Raw genomic sequence first — 15,319 nt, 5'->3', positions numbered from 1 at the left:
CCAAGGGAAGATGAAGAGAGAAGAGAGAGAATTGAAGAGAGAGAGTTGTGGCAAAACTCTGGTTTTGAGAGAGAGAGTTCTTCTCTCTGGTGAAGAGAGAGAGTTGTGGCAAAAAACAATTTCACTGTAGAAGAATTCTTTGATTTGTGTTTGAACTTGGAGCAACTGATACATTTATGTGATAAAACTTTATAAATCCCCCAATCATGTCGAAACGGCTACAAAGAAAATGTCCAGTTCTCTCCTGAAAAGTTCTATAAAAACTAAGGATGTAAATAGGTTCTGATGATGTTCTGCTAAAGCCTGAGTGCATTCCAAATGTGGGGCCTATGATTCTGTAGGGGAGGGAGGGGGGGAGGGAGGGGGGAAGGAAGGGAGGGAGGGAGGTGGAGGGAGGGGGAGGGGGAGGGAGGGGGAGGGAGGGGGGAAAAATGTTTCCGGTAGAGCAGTAGTTCTCAACCATGGCTGTATAGTGAAATCTCCGGGTGAAAAATACCAATGTTTGAGCCCACTATTAAAGAGGTTAAAGTCCCCAGTGCCATCAGGGTTGAGAGTCAATGTAACGCAGCATCATTTTAATAAAATAGCGACTCAAGAATATTCAATTACTCAACAAGAATGGCAACTCAAAAGGATTTTCGTTGTTAAGAATTGCTACCAAAAAGCCCACCAGCTTCTTATCACAGAGGTCTAAGAGGTCCAAAGGCTCCCTGAGAATTCCCTCTATCCTTGGGGTAAGCACTGCCATGTTCGTGAGTCCCCAGTCCTCCTCCTCTGAGGCCTGCACAGCTCCTGTGAGCCCTGTGCCATGTAATTCTCCATATCTCTCACCCTTCTAAAATTATTAGCTGATCAATGCTTCAAGCTCAGTACAGTCAAACCTCTTTTCCTGATAATAAGATCGACTCAGGGGCTTTTAACAACCGTAGATCATTCCTGTAACTCTTATTCGCTAAAGGTTCATTCATTCACTACATCACAACTTTTACAACTGCTGGCCAGTTGAAAAATACCTGAGGCAGAGTGATGAATTGGAAAGACACTGCGCCGAGAAACTGAAGGCCTTGAATCAAGCTTCAGATTTGCCCGTGCCTCTCTCCAGATGGCCTGATGCAAGTCACATAACATTTTGAGCTTCCATTTCCTTAAAGGTAAAGTGAGACATTTGGTTAATGTCTGATATCCACCGCAGCTCTGAAATGTTATACTGCGGATGATGTTCTTATCCACGTTCTGGTAATGATGCTAATGAACAGTAAAGGGTGAGAAAGTAAGTGCAGAGGAGAAGCACAAGGAAAAAGCTAATGGTCCTGGTGAGCCACAAGTTGACAGACTGGCTCTCAAAGCTTCGACAATATCCCTATAAGTTACCTTTTTAAAAGACTACAATGGAATCTTATGGCAGTAGAATTTGGTAGGTTCTACTTTCTGCTACTTTGTCTGTATGGAAAGACTATTTTCACTCCCCTCACACTGGGAAAACCACCCTTGCAAAATGAAAAGGCAATGATCTGATTCTCCAGTTGTTAAATTGCCTCTAAGAGGAAAAGGGATTGTGTTAAAAAAAATTCCTCTAATATGCCAGGAAAGTTTTACAATATTCCAACCCCAAGTTCAGTTCCTTGTTCGTCTGTAGGAGCTCTTGCACCCACATCTCTCCATTCTTTTCTTTCCAGCAACCATGACCATCTCCTCATGCAGCTTCCTCCTTAAGACAATTCTGCCTGTTACCACCGCATATATCTTTATGCTACTTGATGTCTGACTTTTCTACTCCAAAAAGTTTGAAGACCAAACTTTGGTCTTATTTCCTGCAGACCAAGTTAAACTATTGATATTTAGCCTGGCATTCCCAGATCTCTACAGTCTAGCTTGTAACCTACTTTTTCTCTCCCTTTTTCTCCAAGCCAGTCTGATCCACTTTACTGTCCATCCCTCAGTTAAGTCACATGAAGTCCCTCCACTGGGCATTTGCTCGTGCTGTTCCTCCCACATGGAATAGCTTTCCCCATTTTCTCCCACATAGACTAACCTTGGCCATTCTCAGAAACTGAGCCAGCTCACATTTTATCTCTGCCGTGAAGCAGTCATGCTGGTTTACAATGATCTGTCCTTCCTCCAACTATACTAGGCAGCACTTAAACTTGAACTCCCCTGGATTGTCTGCCTTTTGTTTGTTGCATGTTTCCTGGTTAGACTGCATGTTCGGAATGACAGAGTCCATGTACTTAATGCTTCTATCTTTCCCCCTTCTTTTCTCCCTCCCTCCTTCCTTCCCTCCTTCCTTTCTTCCTTCCTTCCACTTTCCCATAGTACTTACAGTAAAATTTGGGGGAATACACTAAATTAGCAGTAGTCACCTTATAAATAAACACTGTAATACCAGACTTTAGTCAAGGGGGTCTTTGGTGCTTCTCTCTTCCACAGCCTGATGAACGGGACACACGTTCTCTTGTGTCCGTTAGCTCTTAGCTTGGAATCCAACACCTTTCAGCAAGTTCCATTGTGAGAATACTTAGTATTATTAGGACACATGTCCAAGTTTAGGTTCTAAAATTTTATGCATAAATTTCCCAAAAGGGTAGAAATGGTCTAAGAAATAGGAACAAATTTAAAGAAAAGAGTGAAATTCACTTATTCATTTCAATAGTGTGTTAAGTCATGCATTCCTCATTTAAAGAGCTAATGATAACAGAATCGGAAACTACTAAATCAAGAAGGGACCTCACCTTCTGGTTTTAGAGATGAGTCAGCTGGGGCTCCGTCAGAAACACTCAGTCTATATGAGGTACTGCCTCTTGCAATGCTGTTTGCCCTTCTTCCTCTTCTAGCAGCTCCTCTCCAAAAAGGGGTTCTTCTAATGTCTGCCAAACTCATTCCCTATTAATCACTTCCCAAAGATTGTCTGTAAATAAAATGCAGAGACAAAGTGGGACAAGAAGATCAACTTACAGAGATCGCTCCCAATTTTTGAAATTATCTTATTTATGCTTCTAGGATAGAATAACTTTCTAGAAGTGAGCTCTAAGCCTAGGTAAAGAGAATTTTTATGGAGGTGAAGGGTAGCTATAGGGAGGTGAGTTATATATTTAGATATGCAAATAATGATTTTGTTTGTTTTTAAGTCTGTTACAAGGAAAAGGAAGAGTCTGAGGACAAACAGAAGTGGGTTCTTGCTGCTGCAGCCTTTGCCATAGGCCCTAGAATCCCCCAGTCAGGCTAGGTGAGGCGTTAGGAAGGATATACAACCCTCGCTTGCCTCTCTTCCTCCATACAGGGAATGGAGTTGTATTAGAGAGGTACCCCACCTGCAGCCTCAGGGACAACTTTCAAAGTCACACTGGGACCCCCAGAACACTCTGGAATGACCTCCCTCCCCATCTGCACAAAACTGACACACCCAGTGAAAGGAAGGGTGGGACCTTGCCCTAACCAGGTCAGTCCTCCTGCCCTTGGTCCTGCACCATTCAAAGACTTACCAACTCCCCTTTCATTTCTATTTGGGGGTAGAAGAGCAGTAAGAGGAGGAGATGGAAACGTTTTTCCCCTAAAATTCCAACCCAAATTTCACTTTCTGTTGTTTTATTTTTTTAAAATAAAAATCTATCTCAATTCCACTCTCTTGCCTCAACGTGTTTTTCATTTGCAAGAGGATGCAGGAACTAGCCTTGCCTTGAGTGTTCTTTTGAAGTAGCTGCCTAGAGACTCATCCCTGGAGAACTGATTTTACCTCTCTGGACCTTAGATTTCCCATCTGTTCAATAAAGAGGTTGATGGATGATGTCTAAATTCTCACCGCCGTAAATGTGGGAGTACCTGACCCCCACTTCCCCTTGACTTTTCCACTCGAGGGTCCAGCACAGAGATAGTTAAAGGTTAAGGATCTCTCCAATGGAGAGTTGTTAACATGGGGTTGAGCGATCCCGGGCAGCATGTTTCTGGCCTCGCCCAGCCGCGGCCTCAGAAATATCCCTCTCCAAGATTTCCCAACTGGGAGGCTGCGGCAGGGTCTCCTCTCCTTATTCTTCTCCCCAGGCCCCCCGGACGCAGCTCTATCCTCCTCCTGGACACCGAGCAGCCGATAGTATCCTCAAACCCGAGTAAGCCTGGACCCCTACAGCTAGCTCGGTTTCTCAGAGCCCTGCCGCTACCCCTCCTCAATGTCGCTCTAGGTCCCCACTACTTTCCACTTCCAGCCGCACCGGCCACACTTTGGACCCCCTGCGCCGGGCTCTGAGAGCGAGGGCTGCCGCGGAGCGGGGCGCTCTGCCGGGGCGTCCCGGGCTCCAGCACCCCTCCACACCACCACCCCCCCGCCTCACGCCCCGCCTCAGGACCCTGCCGTCGCCTTCCCCTCGAACTCCCTGGGTGCTCTCCCGGCGCGCTCCTTCCTGCATCCACTCAGGGAGACCCCCCCCCCATCCCCGCTGCCACCTCCCCAGCAAAACAAGAGCTGGTCAGTGGGCAGGGCGCCCGGCCCAACCGGCCCTCTGCTGGGCGGGGGCGGAGAAGGCCCCGAGCCTCGCCGGGCTCCCGGGCGCGCTCAGCTCTGCCGGGATCCCGAGAGCGGCCTCGCGCGGGAACCCCGCACCAAGGCGCCGGAGCCGCAGCCTCCCGCCCGCGGGCGCCCGCCGCGCTCACCCTGACCCCGGGACGCGGGAGCCCCGGGCGCCGCTGGAACCCCGCGCAGCACGCCGGAGCTCGAGCGGCCCCCCACGCTCCTTTTCCGGCCCCCTCCAAGGAGGGGTGCGCGGGGCCCCAGAAGCATCTCCCGCCCGCCCTCCCCCACCCCCTTCCCAGCCCGCCCACCGGACCCGCGCGGCGTGGCGCGGCGCTGCGCTCGGATTCCAGGAGGGAAGCGCCGCTCGGAGTCCCTGGCGTCCTCAGTCCTGCCCCGCTAAGTGGAGATGCACGAGAGGCAGGCGAGGGCACGCAGCTCGTGAGACGCCGCGCCAGCCGGCACCATGCGCCTGCGGCCGCTGCCCCTCGTCGTGGTCCCCGGCTTGCTGCAGCTGGTGAGTGCCCGGCCCGCCGCGCGCCTCACGCCCCACGCCCCACGCGCCGGGGCCGCGTTTCGGCGGGAAAACCGCTCCGGCGGCCGTCTCGGAAGCAGAGCCTGGGGCTGCTTGGGACATGGGGTCTGAGGCGCAGACAGTGGAGAGAGTTTAGGGTTGCCTTAGAGGTTGAAGGGAAAGAATCAGGGAATGGGGATCAGAGGGGACCCTGAGGCGGGTGCGGTGCTTATGGAGGATTGGGACTGGAGGGCTGGGGTAAAGAAGGCAGAAAGGGGCAGGGAAGAAGGTGCGAGAGAAGGAAGAGGTCTATTGCGGAGCGGTCGAGGAGGGGATAAGGGTAGACGGACGCGATGAGGATGGGCTGAAAGACCTGCCTCTAGCCCAGAGTTTGGGGGGCTTGGTGGGTTTTTTTCACGTGGTATTTTGCCCGGATGCCCGCAAACACTTCTAAACCACGGCATCGTGCATCCTCGTTCTCAGGGCAGGTTGGTGGCTCCTTGCTGGGGAAAAACTTAGGCAAAAGACCTATTTGGGAGGCAGACTGGATTTCTCTTCGTTTTCCGTCCGGCGCTGGGGGCTAAGATGGGGTTTTGTGCCGGCGGGGACGCAGGATGTAACTTTAAAATCCAACTCCACACAGGAGCCCCCTCCCCGTTGTCTCTAAGCATTTTGTTCCCGAAGACCTCTCCTGTCTGGTCTGGGCGGCTCAGGGGGCCCTGAGGAATATGAAGGGTATTAGAAGGTGGTTGCAGGGTCCGCCAGGGAGGCTCTAGGCGACTGTTCCAGTGGTGCCTCTCATCTCTCCTCGCTTTTCCCGCGTGGCGCCACCCTCTCCTCCTTCCGAAATATACCTGTATGCTGTATGGATTGCTAGTTAATTCTGTTTAAGGGAGATCCCAAGTAAGACCTTCAAGAAGACAACTTTTAAAGTAAAATTATAGAAGGGGATTGCTTTGGCGCAGTCCGCCTCTGTGATGGATTTCTCCTGCTCTCTTGGCACTTGTCTTAATACGGTGCTATCAAGAGGGCTTTCTCCAGAAGCCAAGGTTTCTTTGGTCTTCATATTTAAGACTTTACCCAGTTTAATCTGGCTGTTAAAACAGGGTTAAGGAACCCAAGCATGATGATTCTTCCTTTTTTCCTTCCTTCCTCCCTCCCTTCCTTTCTCTCTCCCTCTCTCTCTCTCTCTCTCTCTCTCTCTCACTCTCTTATTTCCCTTTAGAGGGAAAGATCAAGTAACTTATTAAAGTTTCTCTATGATACATATGATATTGCAGACGCACAGGTACTCTGCAAGTTTGAGGATAGAAGGAATTCTAAAATGTCTTAGTGAAGGGGAGAGAGCACGAAAGGGCCTGTCCATTCCTTTTCCACAGAGATTAGCTTCACCTGCACAGCGTTAAGAACTTCTTCAATGGCATCAAGAAGAAAATGCAGTGATGTTCCCAAATGTCCTTGAATGAGCTGGCACATACTGCCTATATACAATATGGCATGTTAAAATAAATTTTACATCTAAGGCATTAAGCATGCCACATATATGCCATAATAGTCTTCAGTATCCCTTGCTTTTTGAAATGTTTGATCTGGAGTCCAATAAAAGGTGATTTAACAAAGCAGCATTTGTATGGTGTGTGTAAGTAAAACTGTAAAAATCTGGGGAAATCAGGTACTTAGGTAGGATCTTCAGAATATCTTCATGAATCTCTTAGTTCTTTCATTTAATTTTGCATTCAGTGATCATGAACTGTGTATCTGTTCCACTGTATTAGACTCTTAAAGATGAGGAGCTATATTGGGGGGGGTGTTGGGAAAAGTTCTCCTATCAGTTTACTGTATTGGGAATGTTAGATTTTTTTTTTTTTTTCACACCACCAGAGTCAATAGGGAATAAGAAATACATCTTGACAAGATTATATACCCTCCTTAAGAGCTAGATTCTAATATTACAGCGTGGCTTGATTTATCAGTTTTTAAGGAAGTGTATGTCAAATTCTAATCCATTTTTGGATTGTGCTTGGGTTGTAATTTTTTTTCCTGGAGCACTTTATCATGGTAAGTGAGGTGGGGAGCTGCAGCTGTGTGATAAGCATACATTCCTTACACTGCCATCCTTTTGGACAATAAAAAGCTGTTTACATTCTCCACAATCTTAGAGCTGTTTCCAGCCTTATAGCACAAGGGGGTTAGGATGTGAAAGGAAAACAGAGTGGCTGAGCAGGGTAGATCTAAATGAAAACACCCTCCAATCCCACCATTCGCCCCACCCCAGCAGGTATCCAAAAAAAAAAAAAAAAAGTTATAATTTGGCCCTTTGGATGGCTTATAGTTTTAGTCTACCTTTTCAGCTAATATTGAACTTCTTTGCTAAATCCCGATAGCAAGTGGATAAAATGCTTGAAAACTAATTTTTTCATTTTCTAGGAACCATGTGTACATAGTACATCTGCCCTTGGGGGGAGGGAGTGGAGACGAGGTTGGGTTATTGTTGGAACTGGATTTTACTTTTCCATTCCCACTGCCATCCTAAAATGCTAAATATTTTTAAATGAGTAGTGGATTCATTTGGGGATATTGAAATTTTAATTTTAAGAAAATTGCCTGATTCATATGAAAGCAGTCAGAGGGAGTTGGGCCCAAATAAGTCACTATCATGTAATACTGATACAATAACTACAAGATTTTTACTTATTTGGGGGATATTTGTAAGTTTTAAGGAAACAATAAGCTGAATTGATAAATATTGCAGGTAAACTGAGAAGTATGTGTGTCTGTGATTTGTCCTTACCCAATTTTCCTGGCCTGTGTCTAGTGTTTTAACAGACAGGTTGCTATACCTAATTAATAAGATTACTAGGCATTTGCAGAATTAAGTATCAATCCTGAATGTATTATTTTCTTTGAAATTCTTATTCAGCAACATATCTTTATAAAAATATTAATAGCACATTATTTCTTGTCTGCCATCTAATGAAGAAAAAATTAGCATTTGAATTTAATATTATAATGAGTGTTATTTTGTGACATGATACAAGGTAAAGACTTCGCCAGTTGACAGCTTCTTACAGATTTGCATGATTATTTGGAACTGATAATAAGTGTGATTTTTGCCTCTAAGTAAAATGCAGATTGTAAAAAGATTAAATTTGAATTTAAATGGATGATAAGCTTGAATTTAAGATAAAATTTAGTGGTGATTTTAAAAATTAATTTGTTATACATTTCAACTTGTTTTTCTGTGATGTAATGATGAGTTTATCAAGTAAAATATAAATTAAAAAAGCGATGCAAGTTAGCAAATTTTTAGAATCCTATAAAATCAGAATACTTGTGATGCAAAGTTTTACAATTTTAAGTTCATCCTCATTATATAGTATCATCCCACATGAACTTATTGAGGATATTTTTGTTTATCTTAACAAATTATTGATTTTAATATTTATTTAGTGTCATAGTCATAACATATATTTATTCCCAGTTCTGTATTTTCAAGAAGTGATAACTCATGACTGTCTTCCCTTCAGAAATCACAATTTCCCTCATACAGTTTTGATCAATTAACATCAAAACAGTATTTCCCAGTGTAGGATAAATAGTCATCTGTTGCCTAGATGACAATGCAGAGGAGAAGAAAATACCACCATATCATGGTTACGACTTAGAGTTGGCTGGGCTTTGAAATTGACTTCTCATTAAAAGCATCATTATCTTAGACATTTTTAAAAATAAGAACTAGGATTAGACAATTAAGTCCTCTATTCCAGCCACTCACCTCCCAGTATAAATTGTGTTCCCTTGGCCTATTTTAAGATTAGGTTCTGTAGTTCAGTTTTAAATGCCTTCCACATAGGAAACTGACTCCTCTTGGGAACTTATTTTATAGCTCAATAGATTTCCGAATGGAAAAGAAAAGCCTTGTTACTTTTGGTTCCGTAGTTTTTTTCTTAATTTTCTTTTTTTTATTGTTTCTGATTAGTGGTCAAAATGCTAAATAAGGCAGAAGGCTTTTTTGAAAAACTTTTAGAGGTTTTACATTCTCAGCTTAAAATGTGTAGCTCTTGCAAATCGAATGAATTAAGAAATGTTGATTTTTACAACACACTGCCCACCTTTTATCTATTAAAGAGCTAATCAATACATTGTGAATGATTTCATTATTTAGTAGTAGCAATTGGAGATGAATATAAGTGTGTCACAGGTTTGTGATTTTGTAAAAGCTCCAGGACTGTCTCCTACTGTTTACATATTCTGCGGTCTCTTTTACCTGAAGCTTTGCTGGGTTAAGATTTGAAAAAAGAATTATAGCCACTCGCTCAAATACCTACAGTTAGGGCTGTGTCAGCATTTCTGTGAAGAATCTCATTTCTATCTTAGCCATAAGCATTATTGCTGGTTAGAAGTTGGCATTTAATATCTTGATTTGGGAGTCAATTATTTTAAAGCTGCTTTAAAAAATTGGTCCAAATGATTTTGAGCACTCATCCATGTGAGTTTATTCTCTAGATATTCTTATAGTATGTGGAATGATGATTTAACAAACTAATTTCTATATCATTCTTGCACAGTGGTTATAATTTAAAATGTAGCATGTTTAAATTATTTTCAATAATCTCTTCCAAGTTAACCTATTTATTGAACCACTGTAAGATATTGTAACACTGTTTCATCACGAATAATTTTAATTGTGCCAAATTCAGATGCCTTAGTTGGTCTTTATTTACTAACAATTGTATGAGTCTTTATTTGCTAACAATCTATTTGAATTTTTTATTACTTGTGATATGACCAATGGTATTGATGACAACTCTGTTCTTTATTTCAAAATCTTGCTCAATAAAAAAAGTATCTAAAGCAATTTACAGTATAGATTTTCATATTATAGAAAGAATTCTAAGATATGATTGATTGAAAACTTCCAATTTATGTTGTTTTTAGTTGATGAAGATCTAGATGAAAACCTTCAAATAACTGTTTGGTTCATTATGCTGTAAGATCAGTATATAATAAGGAATTCTGTTTCTTTATAGAACTACCATTAAAAATGAATATTTCATTATCTAAACCCAAAAGCTATAAGAAATATTTTTCCTAGCCAGATCATTCAAGAAGTTAAAATAGCTGTCTTTAAAATTGTCATTCTTGTAAATTTTGCTTTTCTTAGATTTATGAACCCACAGTAAGAAAACTGAGAAGTTTTACAAATTTAAACTACAATGATAATAATGCTCTCTTAGATTTGCATATACCTACCTGTTTTCAAGTTTCTTTCACACAGTTTATCACATTCTGTTCTCCCAAAAAAATCTACAAGAAGGACATGTTAAAAGTTTCCATTTGTGTACTGGAAAGAACAATGCATTTGGAGTCAAAAGACGAGTTCTATCTCTAAATAAATTGCATATTCAACAAATATTTACTATTTTGTCCCTGACTTTACACTGAGACTGTAGCAGACATTGAGGACATAACAGTAAACAAAATGGAACTGCTATGAGAATATGAGTGTGTGTGTGTGTGTGTCTGTGCACACGCACGTGTCTGTGTGTCTTGGGCTGGTCATTTAACAACCTCAAATCCCTCATCTGTACAATGACATCATCAATGATAAAGAGAATGAAAAGTGATTTCTAACATCTCTTTCCTTTTTTTAATGTACAGTAACAGTGTTCCTGTATTTTTCTTTTTATGAATTATGTACATCTTTACTGTACAATTTAAAGTATGTCTTGCCTACAAACATAATTGCTTTAAATATAAGTTTTACATGGAGTTTGTGCTGTTAACCATATCACAAATGGTACATATATTTAGAAATAGATTTAAAATATTACAAGACTGATTAGTGTTATATCTTCTTATGGAAAAGGACAATTTAGTGAAACTAGGCAAAGGGAATTGACAAATACTTATTTAACACATATAATCAGCAAAATCAATAAAATTTAAATTAAAATGGTACAATAAGGGCTTTTCCCCCTCTATACCATTTTTAAATTGTAAACCGCTAACATCTACTCATTTCTTTAATTTAAATAAAAAGTAAATTGGCTTTCAGTTAAATTCTAATTATTAAGATAAGCAGCGTTACAGCTTAATACTGTACTTCAACCAGAAAACTAGCATGTGACTTTTTGTACGCCTCAGTAGAATCCAACCTATTTAAATCAGGAATACTTTTCACTAACTCCAAAGGTCTTGGGAGTTCTGATGTAAATGGTATGAAATTTTAAAAAGAAAACCAAGAAAGAACTGGCATGTGAGACCTATCAAAGATGGAAGAAATTGTTAATGGTTTTAACATCAGGGGACAAGTCAACTGAAACAGAGTGACTAGTCCTGGGGTTCAGTCCAACTATATTTTAAACAACATGAATGTCTTTAAAAACAAAACGACTTTGTGATAGTGCCGGTTTGGGCCAAATAAAAGGATTCTCAGGTCATAAAAACACTTAAGTACATCTCTTTATTCAAGATTATGCAAGATTGTGATTTGCAAGCATTGCCATATATATTGACAGTTTAAAAAATCTCATCAGTTTTACCTTAAGTTATATGGCATGTATATTTATTCACTCAAAACTGTAACTTAGGAAATAGTTGAGATTACTTGAAGGGAGAGACCACATATGTAATTTATACGGCTGTTAAAAGTCCATGATCTGCATGATATTTTGAATGGATAACGTATACAGTAAGAGAATAGGGCCTCAAAAGAACCATTTAACACTTTGTAGCAATGATAACAATCATTTTTATCAATACAGTTTTGCATTTGGATAACCCAAACAGAAGACAGTTGGGATCAGTATACGAAATGTGGCTACAGAAATGAAAAGGGAGGTGAAGTTTTCAAAAGTGTGTTTTCCATAGTCATGAATTCACCTGCTGCTTCCATGTTGATGACTCCCAAATTTGTACCTCAATTCCTACCCTACTGCTCAGCCTCCAAAGCCATCTCTCCATAGCTCACTTTCTTTGCCTTGGATGTTTTACTGCCAACTCATACTCAACATGTCCACAGCCACACATCTCTTTCCTGAACAAGTAACCTTCCAACATTCATGGATTCAGATCTTGAAGTCACCACCTTGTCCCCCTTTTTAATTTCTGGTATCTTTGTGTTGGGACAAGTGACTTAGTATAAAGCATTACATGGTTTGTAAGATAATTTCATGTGTGTGATCTCATGGTTCATCTTCACGTCAGCTCTGGAAGGTAAACAGAGCAATAGTTATTGCATCCATTTTAAAAATGAAGAAACAAAAGCATGGGAGATTTCCAAGATGGACTGTATACCGACCACACAAAAGGCACAACTTGAATTGTCTGTGCAGTCCATCCCCAAGGTCACGGTAGCATCTGTTTGTAGCAGAAGGCTGTGAGGTCCATCACAGACCCCCAGAGTGAAGGGCTTGAGGGACGTTTGTAGGAAATGTTCTGTTCTGCTCAGCAGACATGCCGAGGCAGAAACCTCGACTCATTCATTTTAGGAATGTTTTACACAAATTTGTCATGAAGTCAAACAAGTTTAACAGAGTTAAACAGGTTTTTAAAGCCTGGCTCTTAATCGGGAGTCCTGTTTAGAATTTAGCCTCAGAGTTTAGTTTCCAGGTGCTCCAGCTTTTACAGCTTTAGGGCTCAGTGGATGGCCTAGTGATGTAGTTCTAGTTAGGATCAGCAGAGGGTTTGAGAGTTCCTCTAGTTCCTCAAGATCTCAACCTGTCCCACTTCAGATGGAAAAGGTGAACAAGAAGAGAGAGAAGGGCTTTAACTTCTATGAAGGGCTACTTAATCTTGGTTTTTTAATGGATAGGTGGGAATATGAGAAGGAGCCAGTGGGGTGGGGGGAGGCATCCAGTAGGTGCTGACACCTACTAGACTCGCAGAACTTGTGAGCTTTCATAGAAGATTTTACTCTACCAGTAGCATTCTTGCTCTTGCCCTCTCTCCCTTTCTTACTTTTTATGAAAATATGTATTTGATTACAGAGGTGGTATAGCATAGTGAATGTTATTGGCTTTCCACCCAGATCCCTTTGGATCTCTTTTTTACCATTTCTGTGCGCCCTCCCCTTTTCTGGTTTCTGTTCTAACAGTGGACACCTATAACTCTCCTTCAGAGGATTTCCCTGGGGGTGTTGGATGCCCCTTGCCAGAAAGCACTCAGAGCCAGACTACAGTTCCCTTCCTTCTGGGACAGCTCTTGACAAATGACTGACAGGTGCCAGAGTGTGAAAAGCCCAGCTCCCTTGCTCAGAGGTTTAAGGGATACATTGGAGTGTCCCTGTGAGAGCAGGTCAAAGCTCCCCTCAAGGGGACTTCGCTTGAGATCACGCACGTCCATGGCTTCCTCTTGTTCACTGCCCCGCTGCCCTGCTTCCCCACCAGACTCCCCTGGACGCGCTTCACGATAAATCACTTGCACTCAAACACTTGTCTTGCTGTCTGTTTCTGGGGAACCCAACCTAAGGTGTCTGTTTAAATTTTTTTTAACATGCAGAAATTTTTAAAGCAGCTATTCTTACCTCTGCCTGCTTTGTGCCATCTTATACTAAGAGATAGTCACTATTAGTAGTTTAATGTGTCTCTTTCCAGAAATTACGGATATGTATGCTTTCATCATAATTATATCAACACAACATAACATCATGTAACATGTATTTGTAATGCAATAATATACAGTGGCCATTTTTATACAATGTACAACTTATATTTTTGAGAATTCTTAGTATTTCATGGCATTGATGGGCCATAATGTATTTAATCAGTCTCTTATTAACGAAAATTTTGATTGTCTTGAATTTTTTCAGTACACTTGTGAGTATATTTATAAAATGAATTCCTAGGGGGCTGGTGGTGGGATGAATTGGGCGATTGGGATTGACACGTATACACTGATGTGTATAAAATGGATGACTAATAAGAAAATAAATAAATAAATAAACGTTTAAAAAATAGAAAAAAATAATAATAAATAAATAAAATGAATTCCTAGAATTGAAAATACTTGTCCAAGGCTGGGATTGTACAATATGAATTTTGATAAATATAAATTTTCTCCTTAATGACTATACCAAAATACAGTACCACTCACAGTGGATATGCATCCTATATCCCTATCTGGATAGTGGGTTTTTTGTTTACTTTTTCAATCTATTAGAGGAAAACACCTCATTGTTTTTAAAATCTGTTATATATTACTTATTAAGAAGGTGAAGTTTGTTCTTATATTTACTAACCCTTTGAATTTATTTTGTGATTCTTTCCTTTTTAAATAATTTCCCATTTTTCAATTCTTTTTGTCTACAGCTTTTAAACTTTTATAGTTTTTTTTTATATTGTTCTTGCACAATTGTTGTTTATTTTACTATTCCTGGATACTTTATACATTATGGGGTTGTTGTGGCTACCATTTCTAGGCCTGACATTTTTAAATTGATTTTTGCTGGAATTTAAAGAAAGCTACTTATTTTAGTATATTTATTGTGCCAGTTCTATTTCTGAACTGGATTATTAGTTTTAATAATTTTTAATTTGATTCTCTTGAATTTTATGTATAGACAATCATATTACCTGTAAATAATCATATATTTAGCTCTTCCTATTGAACATTTATGTCTCTTAAATTAAAATTTAATCCCGTAGTGTACTGGGTAGAACCTTCAGAATATTATTGAATAACACTGTGAAAGTGGATATTTTTTCATATTTCCAACTTCAGTGTAGACTTTACTAAATATGATGTTTGCTTTAGTTTCTAATAAATAACCTATCAAGTTAAGAATATACTTTTATATTTCCTATATATTAAAATAAAATTATGTGGCTCAAAGAAGTTTATTTCAGATACGTTTTTAGCATCCCTCAAAATGATCATAGATTTTAAAAATGTTAACTTATTTATGTTTGTTATTTATGAGTAGGTTTCCTAATATTATGCTTTTTAAACAAAGTTAAATTATCTATATTTTAATACACGATATATGTGTTTTATGTTGTTAGTATTTTATTTAGGACTGTGATGCCATATTCATAAGTAAAATATAGCAAAAGTGAAACATGTCAGGTTTCGCATCAGGATTATTCTAGGGTCATAATTAGAAAGACTTCTATTTTTTTTCCCCTCAGTTGTGGGAGAAGTTAAAATAGTTGAGAATTGTTTTTCCCTTGGAAGTTTGTCGTGTTCTCATCCATTTGAACCTTTTTGTTTTAGGAGAGGAGATCTTTTATAAACATTTCATTTCCTTTATGGCTACTTATCCATCCAGGTTTTTTTTTTCAATGATTATATGAATCCCTTTTACT

At 40.4% G+C, this 15,319-nt stretch overlaps 1 protein-coding gene across 1 annotated transcript in view; it reads left to right on the top strand.

The window, feature by feature from the left end:
• Window positions 1-4,540: 4,540 nt before the first annotated feature.
• The window catches only part of NXPH2 (neurexophilin 2), a 101,184-nt gene continuing 90,405 nt past the window's right edge, over window positions 4,541-15,319 (top strand). Inside the window, exon 1 of the mRNA XM_061199706.1 lies at window positions 4,541-5,015. Within this exon, the coding sequence (XP_061055689.1) occupies window positions 4,965-5,015 (51 nt within the window). The 5' untranslated portion in view covers window positions 4,541-4,964. The remainder of the gene's footprint in view (window positions 5,016-15,319) is intronic.

The sequence above is a fragment of the Eubalaena glacialis genome, chromosome 1, assembly GCF_028564815.1.
Source record: "Eubalaena glacialis isolate mEubGla1 chromosome 1, mEubGla1.1.hap2.+ XY, whole genome shotgun sequence".
Taxonomy (NCBI): domain Eukaryota; kingdom Metazoa; phylum Chordata; class Mammalia; order Artiodactyla; family Balaenidae; genus Eubalaena; species Eubalaena glacialis.
This window is presented reverse-complemented; position numbering and strand designations above follow the sequence as displayed.